Consider the following 23,803-nt stretch of genomic DNA (forward strand, 5'->3'; position numbering starts at 1 on the left):
TATCCTTCAGCACATTATTAAAGGCTGACACAGTCAAAGCATTCTGAGTGTGATTTCAAAGGGGCCAGATAACTGTGGACCGCTTCTCCATTATTTTTTTTAAAGGGCCGAAATGCCTTCTGAATTTGGGAATGAATTTAAGGAGCAGTTGGAAATATACCTTCTTATAGGAAAATTCTAGGAAAAGTGTAAGAAAATATGCCTGCAATTTCAGAACAAAGGCGGGGCTACCAGGGGATAGGGGGTGCGCCACGCACCAGGCGCACGGTTATGGGTCACGGGAGGGGCAAATTTTCCCCCAATCCCTCCCCCAGGCCCCCTTCCCCCCCCCCGTGGTGCCCCCCTTCCCACACTTACCTTAGTTCCTTTCCTTTTCCTAGAACTTTTTAAGGCTGAAAAAAAGGCCTGTTCACAGTACAGGCTAAAAACAGCCTGAGGAACTACAGTTCCTACAAGACCTTGGGCTCACAAAGTCTCCTGGGAAGTATAGTTCCCATCAGGCCGTTTTTAAGCCTGAACTGGGAATGGGCCTTTTTTTCAGCCTGAAAAAGTTCTAGGAAAAGGGAAGGAACTAAGGTAAGTGTAGGAAGGGGGGAAGGGGAGACGCTGCTGGGGGGGCACCACAGGGGGGGCGGAAAATATAGACTGCGTACCGGACGCAGTTTGGCCCAGCTGTGCCTCTGTTTCAGACCGCCATCTAAATTAATGAACAGTTCCTCCCATGTTAGCACTGTTCAGATATGGGAGTAACAGTTAGAAAATTAACTCTAGATAGGAATAATCCACCAGGAAATGTTACACTGTCTCCAACCCATTCCCAAGCAAACCACATAAAAAGATGAGAGACTGCAAAAAAAATGGATTGTACCCTTCATGTCATTTTCTTTCAAAACTAACGTCTGCGCTACAGACTGGGAGACTTGTGCAAGATGCAGAATTGATTGTTTATTCAGTAAGTATCACCCAGTTATTGCCAGATGAAGCAAACAATGCAGAAACTGCCACTTTAGAAACAGATCTAGATAGTATAATTTTGTTTTACAAATAATATCCAACATTTCTAAAAAAAATGTCAGGTGCGCACACAATTCTGTCAGGGGTTTTCTGCGTAAGTTGTTTCAATGCCCTACTATTATATAAAAATATAGCTATGTCTTGGAATTTTACAAAACTTCAGAGCTAAATTTCATGTTTCCTAAAAATGACATCATCGTAGAAAATAATGTATAGTTAAAAGGTAAATACTTTTATTGGAAATACTTTTTTTTTGCATTATTCCTCCTGATGCTGGACTTATGTCTTTAAAATTAAGCCATTAGCAGTCTGCTTCTATCTCGAGGTCAGCTGTGTGTACAGGGTGGGCATGTTGCAAGTTTTTTTCTCCAGATGGCTGGTTGGGACATCTTCCCATATTGTACTTTTAAAACAAAGTCTAATGATTAAAAACACTACTAATGTTTTTAAAAGGTTAGTACAGCATCTGAGGAAGTAATTTTATAAATAGCAAACCAAACACAGTACAGGAAATACCATGATCTAAGCGAATACAATTGTCAATTACCAAGATTTCATAGCTACAACAAATCCTCACCCCTAGCTTGAGGGTAGCACGATATTAAATTAGAACTTCTTCAAGTGGATATACTAGGCAGTCCCCATTCTATGCAAGCTGAGGGAGCTTCATGCTGGTATGGAGCTGAGCTGGACTCCACGGCAGCACAAGAACAATCCTCGTGTGACATATTAGAGTAAGCACCTTTGTGAGAAGGTGAACTTAACGCACGTTGTAGTGAAGTACCCAAGATATCTTGCTCCTTAAATCCTAGTTACAGGACAACGATTATTGTTAACAGCACCACCCATTTCTCAACTTGTCGCATGCAAGTGCACAAAGGGTACAATATGTTAGTTTTTCCTGCAACTGCGCAGTCGTTACAAGGCACTGCTTGGCATATAAATCTTTGCATAAAAGTTAATGACACTGAAGTATGTGTTTACATTTAGAGGATGGTAGTATAACATCACGTTCAAAGCCAGTTAGATGTACTCTCAGTTTGACGCACGTACAAAATTCTATGTACTTTTAATCCCTCACGAATATTAAAAAGGAATACATTTCCCCCGTTACACACTATACGGGATGGCTGTTGGTAAGAAAAAGTGGTACTTGGTTTTCTAACCTGAACAGAAGGGGAAAGGGCAAAAAAAGACCAATTCACCCCTACACAGGAAATCAAGTATACAAAACTGGAAAGTGAGATATTTGCAGCAGTCCGTTCCTGCAGAAAAGAGACAATAACAATTCTATATCTAGGAAATTCAGAGATTGAGGCACATTCAAGCTGATGATTTTTCAGGCAATTTTATGGCTAGGGCAGGCCTCTCAGAAGAGCCCGGCTTCCTCATACAGCAACGGAGATTCAAACGCCAGTGCCAACCTCAAGACATTAGTCACTGCTGTCATCATCCTCATCATCATCAGACATATCATTTAAAGGAGGCTTCGGCGACCGACTGTAAGAGTCTGATCTCATTGGCTGGCACGCAGGCATCTCTCCAGTGGAAAGGAGGTCATAACAGAAGTCGCAGATCCGCACGGGCTTGGAAGACTGGCTCGGAAGGAGGAATCTTTTTTCAGAACAAGGCCCGCACACAACAAACCCACATTTCCGGCAGTGGTGTCGACGATTGACAGGGGTGAACTTTGCTTTCTGGCAGCGCATACATACAGTGGCTTCAGAGTCAGGGACCCAGACAGCTGCGTGTTCGTTACTGGGGGTCTTCCCACTTTTGGAAATCAGATCAGAAACACATTTGTTTATGTGGTTCATCCACTCAGATTTTTCCGTGGCCGTGGCAGCGTACACTGCAAAAGATTTAGTCGGGGTCTTGATAAGCCACCCGTTCCGTAAATCCCCCTCATCCTGGATGGATTCGATAGTCACGTTTTCCAAGGGAATGATATGCTGCTTGTTATATTTCTTCTTCTGAATGACGATGTTGCCGTACACAAGAATGTCGTTGAATAAGAAGAACTGCCTCGCTTTTGGCTTCTTCCTGCACAGCTTTGTTAGGACTCCTTCGCCTATCAGAACACGGCCAGGAATAGTCAGAGGCTGCCCAGCGGCTCCGAAACAGTTCTCCACTATGCTGATCCGCCTAGTATTTGCTTCACTATTTGCCAAGCGATCCACCATCTTTCACGAGTTTCCTGAAAACATAAAAGAATACTGTTACAGCAATGCAGCAGTCGGATAAATGGAAGCAAACCCAGGAAGGTTTTATGTGCATGCAGACACCAGTTTGTTTTTTTCTGAACTTCTTCCAGAAGTTCCTACATTAAATCCCTATATTGCTTTGTTAAACCTCAGGGAGCTTTAGGTACAGCATCTACTTTCATGCAAGAGGAGCTACTTCAGGAAATAGGACTCAAAAACCACTACCAACATGGACCTTCATAAGCGGATTTGACATCCCCCCTTTTGATTGGGACATTATATTTCCAGTCTCCAAAAGGAGGTTCAACATTACAACCTGGATAACAAAAATACACAGCCACTCTCCGTTCTTGAGGTTCCTTGTCCAGAGATACTATTTTAACAATATGGCAAGAATGAATGATCAATTTTGTCTTTAGACGTTCATCAGAGCAGCCACAGGATTTTATTTCTCAAAAACTAGAGAACAGCATATGACTAATTTCACAGTCATCCATAAAAATGGAAGACGCGCCTCTGTGCGGAAGCTGTGTTGGCTCCGGGTCTGCCAGCAAAAAGGTGTGCAAATGACCTGGGGCTGCACCAAGTTCCTTTATTCCGGCTGCGCACCGCTTTACTTGTGCCATGGGAAAAGGACCAGAGTGATAACACTACAAATCAAAGCTATAGGGGAGCACCATCCCTTCATTATGATTACTTACAGACTTATTGAATTCCTTCTAACAAGCTATTCTTCTCTGCAACTCCAGTGCAGCAGGCGGCTCATAGAAGTTCGCCTCTTGTCTATGGACCACTGCTGCTAAAATAAACAATGTGTACACAGTCTGTATTCATAGGGCTAGAGAGAGCCCTTTTAGAGCTCCACATACCACACTTAGGCTTGCCTTTACACTCACCCTCTTTCCTTTAACACTGCAGGGGCTCATTTAAACCACGGCACAACAAATCCCATGTGCCAGGTTGCCATGGCACCTGGAAATTTTCTTATGGTGCCCACTATTTCTAGCAATGATTTTATTGTAGCAGTTTTAAGTAGAACTACAGAGGGCTGGATCTGTGAAGAGGTTAGGATTAAATTTTGCGGTAATACTGGTAATTAGAAAACATGGCCATTAAATATGGAAACCCAAAGGCTGAAAAATGAACATTCTATTCTATTTGCATGAATTAAGAATATGGCTTCTCAATGCTGGGGCTGGCTTCCAGAACCAAAGAATATGTCTCGAGGCCTGATTTAAGCGAGGCCTGATTTAAGCAAAACCCAATCCACACACACAGGCTACACCTCTGAGGGGAAAAACTGTGTAAGGGGTTCATGCTTTTCAAGTGGAATACTGAGTGAATTGTAAGAAGGAAATTCGACAATACCATATAACACAGCAGATCACTATACAGGCCAAGTTCAGATACATGGCAAGATATCTGATCATCAGTGGTAGGAATTTCACTAGAATGCTTATGCAGCCTCCATCCACCTCTCAGATATCTGCTTCTATTCAGAGGATTCAACAATAGATTCAATGTGAAATGATTTGTGTCAAAAATATTTTAAAATGTCTTCCTTCAAAGCTTGCAAAATGATACAATTTCACATGCAGATGTCCAGATGCACAGCTGCATTCAAAATCAAAAGAAAAATTATTTTTTCTTTTCGACATTCAAAACAATTCAGAACTTAATTATTATACTTGCTCGGGAATGGGAAATAAAGGAACAAAAATTACAGAACAATTTGAAGCAGTGCGTTAGTTCTTGAAAATACAAATATAGTACAAAGTACATAAAGCAAGACACAATAACTGACTACAATACAGAGCCTGGATTCAACAAGCGCCCCTTGCTCTTACTCCGGGGTTATCAGACAATGGGGAAAGTGCCCCTTACACATGCAGGAAGGCCCAGCTGAACTGGCATAAGGTTTTTTAAATGGAGAGTAGCAAAATTGATCCATAAGAATTATGTTAGAAAGATGCTAATTTCATATATAGATCTATAGAAGTCCACCATGGTATAGTGGTTAGTGCACTGGACTAGGGTTTGGGAGACCCAAATATGTGTCCCCATTCTGTCACACAACTTTGCTGAGCAACTTTAGGCTAGCACACACTCTCACCCTAACCTACCTTACAGAGTTGTTGTAAGGACAAAATGGAGGAAAGGAAAACCATATCACTTTGGGTTCCCGGTCGGTATAAACGAAGAAAATCAATAACATTTAGGCCCAAATCCCCAGTTTGCCGCTCGGGCTCACTGGGCCAATCCCTCTTTCAGCTTCAGAGAGTTATTATGACAATATGGTTGGGAGAGGATAGAGACAAGAACCACAACCTGACCCTGATACAAAAATAATAATAAAAGTACAAAAAGACTAATCTGTTAGGCAGAGAATCCTAAAGCAGGGGATGAGTATTCCAAGATATATTCTCCAAGCTTTTGAAACCCACCACCACGCAGATGCAAATAAATGAACTCACGCACAGAACTTTAGAATGCCTTTTATAAAGCCACTTCTGCTCAATCTCTTCTTTATTTAGTGAAGAGCAGTCTATGGCAGTGACCTTTGAGACCAAGTGCCCAAATTGCAACCCAAAACCCACTTATTTATTGCGAATAAATTTAACCTGAATATTGAGGTTTTAGTTTAGAAAAAACGGTTGGCTCTGAGGAGTGCGTTACTCAGGAGTAAGCTTGGTGGTACTCAGTGGCTTTGCTTTGAAGCAACTGTGCAACTCTTCCAAAGGGTGAATCACAACCCTAGGAGGGTTTACTCAGAAGCAAGCCCCACTGCCAGCAACCAAGCTTACTCCCATGTAAAGGATTGCGGTTTAGTTCTTCGCATGAAAATCAGTGGGGTTTAACAGTGCTTAACAGGGTTACCTACACTGCTTCCCCAAAACTAGGTCTTAGGTTTAATGCTAATAATTGAGCCCAACAGCCCAGCCCAGCCTAGATGTGGGCGGGGGGGCAATTTCCCTTCCACGTGACGAACTCTGTTTGCGCATGCCCACAGAGAGGGCTCTGAGTGCCACCTCTGGCACCCGTGCCATAGGTTCGCCACCACTGGTCTATGGGCACCTTACATGCACTGTGCTGCTTCTGTAGACTCCTGCATACTTGATTAAACAAAAACATACAGCACTTGTGTGGCATTTCATGTGACTGATGTTATGTGTACACTGCAGAATTCTGCTTGCACACAAAATCAGCAAGCCAGCGATTCACAGCCTAAGGAGATTTTGCTGTACAGAAGGCAACCATCAATAAGACACGAGGATGCGGAATGTCATATGTTTTTGGTGGTCTGTGTGCAGGAGGAATTTTCTTGAAATCTGGTACAGTTTTGATGTGGACAGTGTTAACAAGACTGCAGTTTCCCATACTAGTAGTTTGCTTATTACTAGTAATTAGTTCATTCCACTAACAACAATCTCACAACTGACAGGTGCATGATATGCTTTCTCTCATACATGGAAATGCTTTTCCTTGCAAAATTGAAATTTGTAGTGGCTCTAAGCCCTGCTGCTTCCATCCAGGTTAACGAGTTTAAACCAAACACGTTAAGTGAGAATATATGCAAATATCATTCAATTTTATAATTACATTTTTCTTGCACCAGAACTGAACCATCACAAAAGGCTACATTTCTACATTTTTAGAAGGTATAAACAGAATCACCCAGAAGAAATAGGAACCAACAGATGGGGAAACCTGTCGGGGGCGGGGGGAGGGGCAGATACAGTATCTCTTCCTCACAAGTGGGAATCTGCTCTGGCTGTGCTGCCACTGCCGGTTCCCTCCTCTCCATCTGCACAGCCCACCTGACTCATCTATCCACCAGTTCTGCAGCTCCTTCTCTCCTACTCACATTGCTGTCCCTCCACAGTTTACACAGGGTACGGGGTTAGTGGCTCACAATACCTCCCCCCTCCCCCGGTGGACCTGCTTGTCCATGCCTCCCTTGTTTGCCAATCAATTGGCAGCTTCTGGTCTCCCTTCCCTGGGCGACTGCTGCTGTGTCACCCTGGCAGTGGCAAGGGGAGGGGGCAGCACAGGGTCCTGCTCGCTCTCCATCAATCTGTCTGCCTGGCTGAAGAAACTGGGATGGGGGGAGTTACAGCATCTCTTTTCCTCACCTTCCCAACTACTCTCTCTCACCACCCAGTCCATGACAGAGTGAGTCAGGTCAGTGAGTGGTTTACACTGAAGCAGTGGGCATGTGGGAGGGACAACAGGGGAGGTTGGCTCCTTCTCTCTGTCCCTGGTCGCCTCCACAGCCACTACCAAAGTAGCCATTATTGGGGACAGCGGCTCCCACTCCACCTCCCTCCCTGCCACACTGCGTCAAGGCACCAAAGTGCCCTGCTCTGACCACCTGTGGCTCCCTCAAGTGCCCAGCCACTTTACCGCCTCAAAGGTGGCAGTTGTGGCTCTCCTGCCCAGATGTGTGACCCCAATCTACTGATGTAGATATCTGCAAATGGGGGGCCAGACTTCACTACTGGATATATAGATTTCATAGGTGCGGTCCACTGTAATTGATGTTACTGCACTATAACTACGTCATCTACAATACCAGTGCATAGTTTGGAAGTTTACCCTTAAGAAAAATTTACATAATTAAACCGTTCCACAATTTAGAACAGAATAAGGCTAAAAAACTCAGTGTGATGCCATGTTACAAAAACTCTTTGTTAAAAAGAAAACACATACAATGCTAATGTGGACAATGAGGAGAGCAATGCTTGGCAGCATGCCATTCAACCCCAGGAAATATTTGTGACGCAAGATTTCCATAGCAGTAATACTTGTGTGGGCTGCTGGCATATGAATATGTTCCATAACTTATATTACATTAGTTATGGTGGTGGGAAGTCACAGCTGACTTGCGACTCTGAAGGGTTTTCAAGGGAAGACAAATTCAGAGGTGGTTTGCCATTTCCTGCCTCTATGATATTAATCACCAGCTTCCATACTAGCCACCACCACACTGAATTTTTCCCTAGAAAAGCATACTCGTGTAATGCTGGCTAGCGTGATGAATATGGTATTCTTGCCTCAGGAACTAGACTTTAACCAGGTTTTTTTTTAAACCCTAGAATGCAATGAGAGAATAATGCATCTAATTGCATCCATTCTTAGGAGGTACACACCCTCATTCTTCCCTCCTGATGCTCCTTCTGACACATTTGTTTCCTCCCTCTCATCCAGATTCAACATACAATATTGTCTGAAATCACCCACAACTGGTCCTACTACATACTACTATTCCATCCAGGCTCCAGAGTGTGGGAAATTATTTGATTTATTGGATTTACCCTGACAACTTTCAAACAACGTCTGATGATTTGCCAACAGTTTCATTTGTGAAGAACAGAAGCAATGAGCACTTTTAGGTGCATTTGATTGTACTGCCCTCTTTTTATTCTGGAAAGGCAATACGCGCAGCCGACTGGCCTACAAAGAGGATCTTCCAGGAAACAGTCATCCGCAATGCCCCCCACGGCCAACAATCAACAGCCTCATATTATCAGAGAACGGGTTCCTCCTTTCTGCTGATGTCTTCACTTCCAGGAAATGCCAAGCCAGACTGCAGACATACAAGGAAGCACTGCCGAGATTAATGCCTGGAAAATAGAGTGGTTCCTAAAATACAAAAGGTGACCATCCCTGCTGTAAACTGCTATATAAACCCTTGTGGTCTCCCAGTCTTTGTAGCAGTGAAGACAGGAATCCAGGCAAGATAGAGGTAATACTGATTAGTACATTTATGACCTGGATGGGTTCCACAGGGCCTGTAAAACTGAGCTGTTCCACCGGGCTGGGGGGGGGGGGGGCTGCCGCTGAGTTACTGCCCCTTCTTGATGCCCTTTGCACCATCTGCTTTCTTCGACAACTTGCCAGTCCCCTCCCAGGGTTAGGACCGGACACCATCCACCAAATTGTGGGTGGGCTGTATTGCTGCTACTGATTTTATTGGTTTTATGTACTTTAATGATGTTCTTCGATGTTTTGTTTTTTGTTATTTACTGGTCTGAGCCCTTCGGGGGAGAGAGGTTTATTAAGTCGAATGAATGAATGAATGAATGAATGAATGAATGAATGAATGAATGAATGAATGAATGAATGAATGAATGAATGAATGAATGAATGAATGAATGAATGAATGAATGAATGAATGAATGAATGAATGAATGAATGAGTTTGGCAAATCATGTAAACAGTTTGGGGGTGCTCTTGGATCAAAGCCTTGCTAATGGCAAAGCATGAGGGCACCAACAGCACCTTCTTTCAATAACATACTGCTCTTAAACTTCCTCCTATCTAGACTATTAAAAATCCAGCCATACTGATACACGAGTGATACCTGTAGACTGGGCAACTATAACATACTCTTTGAGCAGGTAACTGAAACAACTAGGCTCCTTCTCCACATGCAAAATAATGCACTTTTAATCCACTTTCAATGAACTTTGAAGCTGGATTTTACTGTGCAGAACAGCAAAATCCACATTCAAACAATTGTGAAAGTGGATTGAATGTGCGTTATTCTGCATGTGCGGAAGGGGCCCTGGACTGGCTACTTATTTGCTTCCAGGCTCAATTTAAGATTCTGCTCATACCTTCACAGACTTTTACAAGCTGGAACTCCCATATCTGAAAGACAGCATCCACTGCCAGCCATTCTCCTATGATCTTCTGCTACTTGGGGTGCTCTCTCACAGATTCGTTGATTCCTCCACTGCTCAAGTGAAGGGATTTTAGGTCACTGGACAGTTTTTTGGAATGGTCTACGGGAGAAGATTTGGAAGGAATCTTGTTGACCATCTTTGAGAAGTGTGCAAAACCACCGTCTTCCAAAGGACAACATTACCATGGTAAACAAAGAATGATTTCAAGGCTTGTATTTGTCTTGAAGTTATTTTAATGGTTTTACTGCACTTTTGTCATGTGACCTTTGTTAGCCCCCTCAAATCCTTTGAGAGCTGGAAAGTATAAATATTGTAACATTAGGTCAGTATACCTACAGTGGCGAGTTAGCTATTTAAAAAACACTCATGCTAATCAAACACTCTAAAAATCATATTCCTAAGACAAGCGGACAAGTTGTAAGAGCCAACATGGCACAATGGCTAGCAATTTAGCATGTCAGATTCTCTCAAACTGCAAGGCTCAAACAGAGGCAAGAATCATTTATCATAGTTTTTTTTTTATTTATTTATTTATTTATTTATTTATTTATTTATTTATTAATTAGATTTTTATACCGCCCTATCCCCATCCACAGATCTGCATGGATTACTGGCACATGAAATGCTCTTCTCCTGTATAACACAGCTGATCCTTAGTTTGCAGAACTGGAGGCAGAATGGGTTGATTAGGAAAAATTCAAAATATATGTGAAACTGCTACAAAAACTGTTCCCTCTGGACAATACTCTGGACAATGTTCACTCTTTAAGGTGAGAAAAACATTTTTGTCTAACTTTTAAATTCACTCCAAGTGTTCCTCCAACATATCTGGTAATTATTATAATGTGCTTCAAAAAATCGAACAGTACTCCCCCACTTTGCCTGGGAGTACCTGACTATATTATATGATCTAGTGGCTGAAAACAGTGTTGACACAATATTATTCTTTCTCCCTTGAAAAGGAGAGACCCAAGTCACACCCAGAAAGCTTTTTGTCACTGTTCACTGACCACTTCATTCACAGGCACACTTTGTGAGTACAAATGACACAGCTATTTGACATGTCACAGTACTATTTTTAATCCCCACATATGAGCTTTTGGACCATAAGATAAACTTTTGTGAACTGACAGACAAATTAAAATAAGCATCCAGTTAAGTGACTTACTAGTATACTTCAATGTTAATTTTTGGAATATCATTATCTTTTTTAAAAACAAATTTTTATTGTATAGTATAGTTATACAACAGATACATGCTATGCTTTTAATCAGACTATACATTTTCCCCTTTTCTCCCTCCCCCCTCCCTTCTTCTTTTTCATTTTTTCATGCAAGCAGCAGAAAGTTCATTCTTCGTATTCTTTGTTCCCATATTTCTTCATTAAATCCGACTTCTCTCATCCATTTCTCAACAATTGACCATATCTTCATAATATCTCTTAGTTTTTCTTGCCATAACATATTTTTGACATCATCTCAAAAATTTCTAACTGTATTTGTTCCCAAACATTATTCCAACCATTTTGAGATTGTCCATTTCTTTTTATCTTTCCATCCCAATGCAATTACCATGTGTGCAGCTCTAATTTTATACATTGGTCCATAACTTCTATTCACCCTTTTATCTTCAATTAGACTTGCCATTAATAAATCATTGTTTAAATCAATTTTGATTTGTACTAATTTTTCTATATACTTCAAAAAAAATTCCAAAATTTTTTTTTACCTCCTTACATTCAATCCACATGTGGCTGTAGTATGCTCCCAGTTCGCCACAGTGCCAACATCTTGGGCATAAACCCTTAATCATATAGGCTAGCTGTATTGGGGTTCTATACCATTTGAAATTTATCTTTCTCTCCAGTTCTGCATATTTTTCTATATTTATCTTATTCATGCTATCTATAATTCTTTCTATTTTTTCGCTATCAAAAAGTTCTTCCTTCTCCCATTTCCGTTTCAACGTTCTCGTCATAAATCCCTTATCTTCCATCATATAGTTGTATACTGATCCCAATATCTTTCCTTGTGGAATATCATTATCATTTAAACAGGAGCACAACAGATTAAAGGAAGGGGTTGAAATCTGAAGCAGGAATGAAGTTATAGATAGCAAAACAGAAGAACAACAGGAAATAGTAAGAGCCATGTCTAAAGCTAGGCTTAAGATATCAAACTCTTTGGAAAGTGATGTTGATGGCAGAAGAGTACAAAACATTATGAATACATACATGAATGCCTACAATATGGCCTTTATACGTTCAGATGCCCCAATGACAATGCATCTTCTGTTATGGGCTAAATAAAGCACATGGTGTATAAAATTTATACTTCACCATATAGACTGTAATTAGGAATGAAATTTAGCACTGTCCATATTTTATTTCCAATATAAATTGAGAATGGATCCATTCAACAAGATACCACTTTAGACAATAGACTGCAATTGCATATGCAAGCAAATCACTACCTTCCTCCATTGCCAATCTACAAAGAAATAAGCGGAAATAAGCACTGAAAATAAGTGGTTCCTTTCCATCCACCAAGCTCAAAAGCGCAGGTGGAAAACTGACTGAAGTTAGCCCCATCCCCAGAAACACCCTGGCCAGCACAACCCCCCACCACCACCACCACACATACACATACATCAGCATCCACTCGGATGCCAACAAAGTTCTGCAGCAGTGCTTGCTTCTGGATTTGGCCACTGTGGAACTGTGGGGTGCCTGGATACTGGTGTCTTTGCTCTCTTCACCAGTGTAGGCGCCCCGCATGCTGGTGGAGGGGGCAAAGACACCAGTGCGCCCCTGTATCACTCACAGATGCTCTCCCCCCCCCCCCAATTGGGCCATCAGCTAATTATTGGGCCATCAGTTTCACTGGATTCAATTTTTGAGATTGCCACATTAAATTTCTGTTCTCAATACCCTCCCACCTGGGAGGGAAGGGGAACACTAAGCTACCAAAGGTCACATCTCTACAGGCCAACAAAACCTCTGTATCCAGAAGGAGTAGACCTCTCAATGCCAGATGCTGGAAACAAACAATGAGAGAAATGCTGCTTTCCTGTACTGCTTACAGGCTATTCAAGCTGCATTCAGATGTTAAGTCAACATTAAGCACAAACCTTGCTTGTTGCTTCCTCACCCATCTTTCCTGCTTCCTCACCCCAAGTACTATGAAGGAAACCTGGTCTTAAACAACCCAACACGTGAATGCAAGTTAGCTCCCCTTCCTTCCCTACAAGTAAGGTTTGGAAACCATTGTTTAAATTCACGTTCAGAGGGGAAAGCTAACTTCAGTTAATCTGACATCCTGCACTCACAAATCACAGGGAACCAGAGTTTCTCCCTGTTTAGAGGCACAGTAACTACACTAACATGCGTAAGAATTCTGTTTTATAGAAATTACCAAGGTTAGCATTTCTTTTTATACTACAAGTTAGTTTGTTGTCTGGTCATAGATTATTTACACATAGTTTAACACCTGTCTCTAAACAAATTTATCTCAATTCTTCAGCTCCAAAAACCTCAGTTTTCTGCCTTGTTATACCCAACAGGTGTGTCATGCTGTCAGGAGCCCCCATTGTTCTTCACCCATGCCCACCAAGACCTGAAGAATCTGTCATCAATAAAGGTGCTCTCTGGTAAGTAAGTCTGCACTGTTCTTCTCTCCCTCCTCTACTGCCTGCGCCGGCCATAACAAGAAAAGTGTGTCCATGCTTGAAGAGAGTAGATCCAAATATCTTCAAGTAAACAGTCAATATATTAAGTACAATAAAACATGGATTCAATTCTGAATTATAACTTTGATTCACTAACTAATCATTAATTGTGGCAAACATTGCAGGTATGTCACACTAAAAGAACAGCACTACATTGCTGAAGTTCAAATCCCAAGTATTTCCCCAGCTTCATAACCCAGGGAATAGATTTACATAGCAGATGAAATAGTTATTTGAACCAATATTGTTTGTATACACAATTGCAAGGTAAACAATTTGCTAAAGTTATGAAAAACTTTGCTGTAAAAGTTTTAAAAAGTTTAAAAATTAAAAAGCAGAACTTCACCTCTCAAGTCACAGAAATAAGAATGTAAATAATAAGAATGTAAAACTATCATTAATTTTAAACCCATCTTCAAAAGGATAACTCATGATTTGAATGCTGGTTAGGGTTAGTCAAAGAACTTGTCACCAGGTAAGAGAAAACCAATAACACCTTCCTACATACTATTAATGGCTTACAAAAGTAAATGTTAAGAGAAGACACTGAGTTAAAAAGAACACCAGCCACAAAGAACACAGAAATTGCTGAATATCTCCAAAAACCTGCAAGCAATTAAGTGTGAGCTCAATACACTATAGACAATATTTTCTCCACAGATGTCTTGTAAATATTTAGCATTTTTCTTTACCAAAGGGAATTGAAATCTTAACTAAGAAGTGTGTATCTCAAACAACCTGAAAAGGCCTACAACTACAACAGTGCAATGGTCCCCTTAGTCATGGAATGACAGTCCAAACCCTGGACATTCAGGCAAAAACAGACATTATACTTTTTTAAACAGGTCAAGTGTCAGTTTCTCCAACATAACTCACACTCCTGCAGCCAGACAGTAGCTGTGGGAAACTAATGCCAAGTGACAGAGGACTATGATTTGGGTTGGGACAATGGTATGGCCATCAGCCCCCCTCCAATTCTCTCAAGCCAATTATTTGCCTCACCAGTGGGAGGGGCTGCATATGGAGAGGCTACAGAACAGAATTTATTCATTTACAACTTGCCCCTTGGTGGGGACCCAAAGTGGCTTTCATTGTTCCTTTCTCCTCCATTTTATCATCACAACGATCATGTCAGGTTGGTTCGGCTGAAAGTTTGAGACTGGCCTGATGTGACCCAGCACGCTTCCATGGCAATGTGAGGATTAAAAACCTTGATCTCCCAGATCTTAGTCTAACTACTACTCAGCACTGGCTTCATGTACATCCCTACGTACATCAACCATTTATGCACCTGCTTTATTGGTGTACAATCATTCCAGCTAGGTGTACTGTGGGACACAGTTTTTCCAAGAAAGGCAAAGGGACTCACTCCTGCTACCAAAGCCAGATGCTCCAGTCATGAGGCAACTGCAAGTCACAGAAATAAACGTGTGTTATGCAAAAGAAGCCTGAGGTCAGTCATGTCACCTTTGAAGTTAAATAGTCCCTACATAAAAGTAATAGTGTTTGGCACATTTCTCTGTGCAGCCCTTGCTTAGTCCATCCTACCATCCTAGTCATGTTGCTATGTTAAAGTTCATGCAGTAAGATCAGGGGTGTCCAACTCTGGCGCTTCAGATGTTCACGGACTACAATTCCTATCAGTGGAAGCGCCAGAGTTGGACACCCCTGAGTAAGCTATTTCGATACGAAACTCATCTAAGGTTTTCCCATCTCCCTTTTGGGCCTGCAAATTCTTTGTTATTGGCTGTCTCCTCATTTACCCACCCATGACAGGCTGTTCATCTATGATAAGAGACAATGTAGTACAGGGCGCCATCTTATAAAGTTAGACTGAGAGACTGTGATAGGTTGATTTTACACTTATGGAAAACTGCTTAATCTTTGAAAAACTCATGAATATAAAACTACCCTAAATACAGCTAAGGCTTCCTGCCAAGTCTTTACAACTTTGGCAGTCCCTTCATTGACAGATGCTAATTCGAATGCAACACTGCAGTAGTAGAGAACAGGAAGCAGCCACTGCACAGAAAGTTGCAGCATCCCAAAATCCTACCATAACACATCTTTCAATTGGTTCTTTCCATGTTCTCTCTTGTTTGTGGATATCCCTGCTATAGGCTCAACTCTAAACTTTTATGCCTCTTCATTTGAAAAAATGCAGATTAGAATGGACTCCTATCAGGTGACATTTATTGTTTATAATCATAGGTTATCACATTGTAAAAGAAGAATTATGAACATGTATTGCAATGTACAAATAAAAACAATCGTTTGGAAAGGACAAAAGTATGTTTTAAGCTAGCTGACAGGCAACAGTTTAATCAGGTGATTGCCTGTACAGAAAGTAGCAAGTGACTGGGGCAAGTCCATATCAAATTTCACAAACTGCAAGAACACTTAAAGATGTTCTATAGGCGACATGTTTGCTTTGCAACATTAACAAACTCAGAAAAAGGCTCCAAACTTTAAAAGACTAGCATGCAAAATGAAATTCAAGATGCAGCCAAGCAAAACCAAAAGAAATAGTCCTTGTTCTGATATGGGGAAACAAATCATACTGTAACTGGCAGTCTCCAGGATAACTAACATACGTACTAGAGATGAGCTTTCCAACTAGTTGCTTAATTAGCAGTTGTGCCAGGCTAGGCCCAACGGCCTCACTGGAAGGACCTACAAACAATTTGGCTCACTTCCTTCCAAAAGGAATCCACTTGCGTAGCCAATCACAGATACTGGAAGTTCCTTGCATACAAACACACCACAGCGGCGTTACACTCCTCTGTGGAGAAGCGATACACACAGGGGTTTTGTTTTATCAAGTTTGTTACAAATTGTCTTGTTGCAAAAAAGTTAACAGATTTGTTCTGGCACAAATTTTCCCGAGTCATAGAGATCACTCGGTCAAGACAGGTAAAGCAAGTTCTGAACCGAAGAAAAGTCCAGGTCAACTGATGTTGTTAGTCTTTACGGTGTTGACAAGCTTCTTCGTTTATTTTGGCTGCAACAGACCAACACAGCTTGGGAATTAACTTGCAAAAAGCCATTTTTACTTACACCCGCACCCAACCCAGCAGCGGGCGATCTACAGAGTTCTTTACTTTTCCCACTAAGATTAAGAAAGAGGAGCAGGACAACAAGCTGTGGACTCTGGCGAAGTGTGCCAGACTCTCGTTTCCCTACTGAAGAAATGGGGCACCCCAGTTGAGCAGCTTCAGCCCCAAAAGCCAAGAGCTGGTGGCTGCGAAGTCTCCACATTTCTCCCCCATACACGGGCTGGTGTGTAATTTGGGCTGCGATCCCGGACGCTCGTCCATGGAGCAGAAACCCCACTGGACAGAGAGGGGGTGGGGCATATTTCGGGCTGTTATCCCGAGTGCGGATCCTTACAAACGAGGCGCATCGAAGGCGAGAGGAGAGCGGCCCCTTTTTGCAACTATTTCCCCACACACGATCAATAATAAGGTGTACGTGGAGGGAGAAGAAGACTCCGAAAGTTCCCCTCTTCTGCGAGCGTGCCGTCCACCTTAATGGGACCCCCAGCGCTCCCAGTTACCTTACACCACACACCGCCACCCTCAGACACCACAAACCATCTTGACACCCAAGACAGCAGCCAAAACTAAGCAACTCTTTTCCTAACCCAGGCTAAAGACGGGCTAATGGCAGAAGAGATCCAACAGCAGAGGCTTCCCACGGCCAAGAAAGGACGGGTCTCCCTTCCCACCCCCGAATTGGCAACAACACCCCCCCCCTCCCCATTCCGATTGGGGAGTTTCCCCCTTCCCCACAGGCGGGATCCCAACATGGCCGCGCATTCACCGGGGAAGGAAAGTTTCCGACGTTGAGCTTTCGACGCCGGCGCCGGGGAAGAAAGCGAGTCGCGTTTCACCCCCGGGCGACCTGCTGCCCTCGAGCCGAGCGGGTCTGCTGCTTACCGAGAGGCTGGAGGGCGCCTTCCCCCGGCCCCGATCCCAGGTCCGCGGCTCGCCGCTTTCGCACCTCCGGGGGCTCCTCCGTCCCCGCCGCCGTTGCCAGCCTTTCTGCCGCCCCGCCCGCTGCCAAACCGCGAGGAGGGACGAGCCCGGCCGACGATCCGCCCAACTTATTTCCAGTTGCCGGAGCCAAAAGGCGGAGCCGCCGCCATCTTGGCGTAAGGGCGGGCGGGGCTCCTGCCCGTGTTGGTGATTAAACAGGAGACGTGCCGGGGCTCAGAGCGGTCTGCGAGGGCTTCCCTTGCGGGATCTCCGTTTCCTGGGCGAGGGGCGGCTGCGGCCATAGCCGCTTTTGAACTTCTTTCGACCAGCGCTCGACAATTTGGCAGCAGACTGGGCCGTGTGGTGAGAGGCTTCTCGCCTCAGGAGATTTTCAGCAAGCGCCTCTGTTGTTGCAGCGCGCAGGGTCTTTTCTGCGGTGGCCCCAAGGCTTCGGAAGGGCGCAGAAGAGTTTCAGCCTGAGTAGTCTCTGCTGGCCCTCAGAAGGCATGCAAAACCCTGTGGATCACCATGCTTGGTGGACACAGATCTACTATTTTTGTATATGGGTATTGTCATTTCTGTGCTGTTCACCTGCTCAGAGCACTGGATTGCTGCTAAAGCAACCTCATGCTGGCCTGCTTAGCGCTTTAAGGACATGGCTGGCTTTCTCAAATAACACATGGGGGATCAAGCATGATTGAGCCACATATTTTGATGGGACAAGTTAGTAGGCAAATTGTCCCCGGACATCAGCAGCAAGGGCAGTTAGTTTGCATTTTTGTTCCATCCTTCTGAAAGGAATTCATGGTATCTTACTTGATTCTCCTGCCATTTTATCTCACAAGTTGAGACCCAGTGAGCATTAGGCCATCTTGAGACTTAAATCAAGGTACCCAGCTCCAAAACCACTACACAGTGCTGGTTATCACTCACATGACAGATACATATTTGCATTCAGAAACATAATTCATTCCACCTGTTTCTCTAGAAGGAAAGATTGCAAGATCCAGATTAACTGCACACATCTGTCCAAGAGACTCTCAACCACCTGTAGGCAGGTGAAGGAACTGGGCTGTGTACCTCTTATACACTGAAATAGTAAAAATTGAACTAACATCACATAAAACTGAAGTCAGAAGGGTAAGATGGGACAGTCTTTAATTTTTGTGGTATGTCTGCTAGGAAGTCTTGACTGCTTAGAAAAACACACATACTGGTCCCATCCTTTTTCTTTTTTTAAAAAAAAATCATTAGAATTTTAAATTTCTGGAGTGGAAAACTTGCACACTTAAACTTTAGATGGTTGCTGAACAGTAAGAGAAACACAGAGTGACAGAATGTTGTCTGTATAGTAAGATGAAGGATCCTCATCTGAAGAACAGTCACAGAATAAAGTATATAACTTTAAGACAAAGCAAGGCTGACTCATTTGTGGCATACTACCAATGTACATGCACACAAACGTATATACAAAGGTCAGCACCATGGCAACAGACATGCATTTCTTGCTTGCTTTCTTACCCTGCAGCTTAGGCTACTGCACAGTTTGCTGAAATTGAGGAATCTTTATTGGGGAACATTATTTAAGTTTAGCTGTCTAAGAAAGAGAGGAGAAAAGATGACCCAGGCCTTAAAAACTATCAAATAAGTCATTCTGTTTCTTAAAGCTTTTAAAACTATCTCAACACTTCTTCAAAGGCAAATAATTGGCTGCCTTTTGTGTTCTGTAAGAGGAGCAACTTTCCTCAACCTCAGCCTTTTGGTGGTGGTGCAAGTTATCATTTGTAAACACGCAAGTTAAATATCCAACTAAAAATAAAACTGGTTGAAATCCTGTGCATATTTAAATGTGACGCAGGTCCCTCGAAGAATTTGTGGGAATTACTTTTGAGTCAGCATGCTTAGTATTGGGCTGTAAATGAAAAGTATGTTGAAACATTACCATTATGTTGAAACAACCCAAAGCTTAAATCTGGCTACTGTCTGACTTAGCTCGTTTTCTGATGTAAGCTGCAGGCAGCAAAAAGTAAGTGATGCAGGAAGATAAAACTCACTGGGAACACACAGAAATCTGCTGCACAGTACCAAATGGATATTTTTTTCTGAATAAACATTAAAAGAAAATTCATTAATACAGGAAGGGGCAGACATCGCAAGGTAATTGTACAGCAGTCAGCTTTGCCACACAAACTATAAATAGGAGATCCTTCTGATATGAAATTAAACAGGTAAGCAGCTAATGAATTGCTGGCATGAGAAGACAAAATGCTTATTCTTTTCACTTAAAAGGTTTAGGATGGACAGCAGTTGCAGATTTACCTAAAGGCTTGGCAGGCTGAAGCCTAGGGTCTCAAAATCTAGGGGGTCTTCAGCCAAGGTGTATAATATTTTGACACTGTTATAGGCCTTTCTTGCACATGCTGTCATAACACACTGTAGCCTCTAAACAATACTTCAATAATTTTTCTTGCTCTCCATTTCAGAACAATACTGTCTTAAGCCGATAACGTGAAACTAGCACTGATTTCTGTATTGATTTTGTCCTTCCAGGACTTCACTGAAGTGGACCCCAGTTTGTAGATCCCATCTTCCTCTGATTGTGAGGGTGGGGGGTTGAGAGCAGCTTCAAAAACGGAATAACCAAAGGCCTTTTCCATACATGCAGAATAATGCACTTTCAGTCCATTTTCACAATTGTTTGCAAGTGGATTTTGCTATTCCGCACAGTAAAATCCAGCTTGGAAGTGGATTGAAAGTGCATTATTCTGCATGTGTGGAAGAGGCCAAAAAAGGCTTCTCTTCATCTAACTTTGTCACTGATGGACAGTGAATGTTGAAATTGTGTTAGTGAATACCAAAGGCAATGAATCAAATGGTACACCATTTGTTTCCTTTCCTTCGTTTCGCCCGGCTGCAGCCTCCTTTTCTTCTTAGCTGTGGTGAACAATAGAAGCATCCTTGAGTGAGAACATGAAAGCAACTCGAAGGTCCTGCCAGGAAAATAGGTTTGAGAAAGCATTTTAGCATGAGCCCCCTTTTTTACTTCTGAAATTTATTTATTTGCTTCATGTATTCTCTGCCTTTCTCCCTAGTGAGGACAAAACATGGATGCATTGTTCTCCATTTTCTCCTCACAACAAGCATTTGATGATGAAAGCGTGTGACTAGTTCCGGGGTCTGCAACCTGTGGCTCTCCAGATGTTCATGGACTACAATTCCCATCAGCCCCTGCCACCATGGCCAATTGGTTTTATGAATTGAAATAATAAAAAGTCCTAGTAGTTTTGCTTGTTTCTGTTCCTGAAGTGTGGAGAATTATTGCTGGAGTGGAGCTCAAGTAAACGTTCCTCATAGCAACCACTGACGCATACACTCTGCAACCACGGTGCCAAGCCACACTCATACACGCTCTCTTCAACCCCCAACCCTCATCCCATTCTGTGCAACTACATCCCATTCTGTGCAACACCCAAAGTTGTCTCCAGTATGACACAGTGTGTAACAGATACACCTCTGAAGATGCCAGCCACAGATGCAGGCGAAACGTTGGGAACAAGATCCACCAGACCACGGCCACACAGCCCAGAAAACCCACCACAACCAATTGGCTAAGTCAGTTTTTCTGTGCCTAGTTCCATCTCAGATTTGTTTGTTTATTCGATTTTTTTAACCCTGCCCTTTCCCTACAAGTTATGATGAAAAAATGGAGTAGACAGTCTTTTATGTAATATTGCAAAGTCCTTGGAGGAAAGACGGCAAAAATGCAAGAAGCAGATTAAAAGCCCTCATTGAATCCTTGCCCTTTTGCTATTAAAAAACTCTTCAACTTTTTCCTTAAAGATAAGATAAAATTTAATCTTTTGATTGCCTTTATAGTGCCTTGATCCAGCTGAACTCTGAGTATTTTGGCCAACTTCCTCAGGCAGAAACGATACTCAAAACACTTTCAAAAGATATCAGTGCAATTCTAAGTAGTTACACCCTTCTAAGTCCATTGAAGTTAATGTAATTAGGATTTCACTTTGATGTATTTTGAGACTGTCTCATCAGTTCAACTTTTTATCATGTTACTTTGATAATCACAAATTCTAGTAATAATATTTTCAGCACTGTGCTGTGAGTCAACATATTCAAATTTTCCACAGCTCATAATGCCACCCTCTATACTTAAGGGGAAAACCACATAGATTAAGTGGATCCAAACAGTATATCGGTGCGGAGTGAAAATACACATCAGCAAACCATGGTTTGGCATTACACGAATGAAGTTTGTTCTCACAGACTTTCCCTCTCTTTCCATTCTCCCATTCAGTTCATTACTTTCACAGTAATGCAAAGTATAGTTTGCCCTGACATCTGAAACTGGCAAATCATGGTTTGACTAGCCCTTCGAATCAGGATCAAAAAACAGCTACGCAGTCCTGGTTTGGAGAGAAGCATGAACCATGATTTATCTGCTTGGATGTAACAGTGAACTGTTTGGCTTTTTGCTAGGAGAAATCAGAGTACAAGAAAGAGGAAGCAGCCAATCTATAGTAGCAGCTAAACCAAACTCACTTTGAACTTTCTGTTTCATCTTCCAGTATAATGGGTTTGTTGGACTGTCTAATTCAGCTATTTTGACAACTGCTATTTAGTTGATTATGACCTTTCTCACCAGGGTTATTTACCTCTGGTTCAATGCTGATGGAAAGCGGGTTTTCCCCCTGTTTCCTCACAGCATCAAAGTGCATTCATGCACTTCCTTAGTTTCCACTGTTTTTTCTTGGATCTTCCCAAACCTGTTTGCTTTGATGTTTTGGGAGCGATTGCTGCAAAGCCTGGATAATCACTGTGTAGTTGGGAAAGCCTGGATTTTCCCAATCCTGCCTACATCACAAGTGAACAATAGCGGAGGTGAACAACTGACTTTGCAAGTGGGGCTGCCAGGAACATTTTGGCTTTTTGGACCATGGTCTGCAGTTCTATGAAGTCTGCAGTTTCGTGAAGATGGATTACTGGCAAGGGACGGGTTGCACCTCACGCCTGTAGGTAGGGACATTTTGCTAGGAGGCTCGCTAACCTGATCAGGAGGGCTTTAAAGTAAGTTATGTGGGAGAGGGAGATAGTATTCAAGAGAGCAGGAGTTAGTTAAGTGCTAGAGATAATAGTCCAAAGGTTACAGAGAGAACTGAGCGAATAGTTCAAGAACCCAATAGTGGGAGGGGAATGAACCATGACAAAACAAACCTGAACTAACACAGCAAAGCAAATATGATATAATAGGCATCATAGAAACCTGTTGGGATGAGTCTCGTGATTAGAATGTAATAATTGAGGGGTATAACCTATCATGATTAGAATGTAATAATTGAGGGGTATAACCTATCTTAGAGAAATAGACCAATGAGGAAAGAAGGAGGCGTTGTATTATATCTCACGGATGATTACACCTGTGAGCAGGTCCATGACTTAAATCCTGGAAGCCATGTTGAGAGCATCTGGGTGAAAATAAGGGGAGAAAGACAGTGATCTCAGGGGTGGGGGTGTCTATTACAAACCACCAAACCAGACTGAAGAATTGAATGATGCCTTCCTGGAACAGATGACCAAACTTTCAGAAAGAAGGAAAGCAGTAGTAATGGGAGAGTTCAGTTTTCCAGATATTTGTTCAGAGTCAAACTCTGCCAAAACTATAAGGTCCAACAAATTGCTAGCATCCAACAAAAGACCCTGTTTTCTAGACTGCATTGTATTTTTCCCCACAACGTTTATTGCTAGTAATTATATAAAGTTCATGAAAGTACAAAGGTCATTCAGCTCCTCAAAATCACAAGCCAAAACAGTTTGTTGTCATGAGCCAACCCCTGAGTACTTACCAGGATTCAGAGGACTCTGATGCAGAACCTGACCAGAAATGTATCTGAAAAAGACAAGGCAGCAGAGCCAACTTCCAGCCCTTCCCTGCCTGATGACGTGCAGGTGGAAGCGCCTGCAGATCCTCCTAGGGAACCCAGTAATTAGCCAGTTGTGCACAGGAGGTAGAAGTAGAGGCAGCTGCTGCAGAAGCAAAGGAGGAGTGCTCGTATTGAGGCAAGATATGGGCAGATATAAGTGTCTGCATCTTATGAGGATTAATTCCTTGCAGAACCCCAACCCCTTGCTGTGAACTTGCTTCTGCTGGATGTAACAAGTGTGCTACCTGTCGCCACCG

At 42.5% G+C, this 23,803-nt stretch overlaps 1 protein-coding gene across 1 annotated transcript; it reads right to left on the reverse strand.

Annotated features, from left to right (window-relative positions):
- Positions 1–925: 925 nt before the first annotated feature.
- PLEKHF2 (pleckstrin homology and FYVE domain containing 2) lies at positions 926–17,919 on the reverse strand. The gene is made up of 2 exons (XM_048508120.1): positions 17,572–17,919; positions 926–3,211 (listed from the first exon to the last, which is right to left on the reverse strand). The coding sequence occupies exon 2, from the start codon at positions 3,195–3,197 to the stop codon at positions 2,448–2,450; it is 750 nt and encodes a 249-aa protein (XP_048364077.1). The 5' UTR covers positions 3,198–3,211; positions 17,572–17,919; the 3' UTR covers positions 926–2,447.
- Positions 17,920–23,803: the final 5,884 nt, after the last annotated feature.

This window comes from Sphaerodactylus townsendi, linkage group LG09 (genome assembly GCF_021028975.2).
Source record: "Sphaerodactylus townsendi isolate TG3544 linkage group LG09, MPM_Stown_v2.3, whole genome shotgun sequence".
NCBI classification, from domain to species: Eukaryota; Metazoa; Chordata; class Lepidosauria; order Squamata; family Sphaerodactylidae; genus Sphaerodactylus; species Sphaerodactylus townsendi.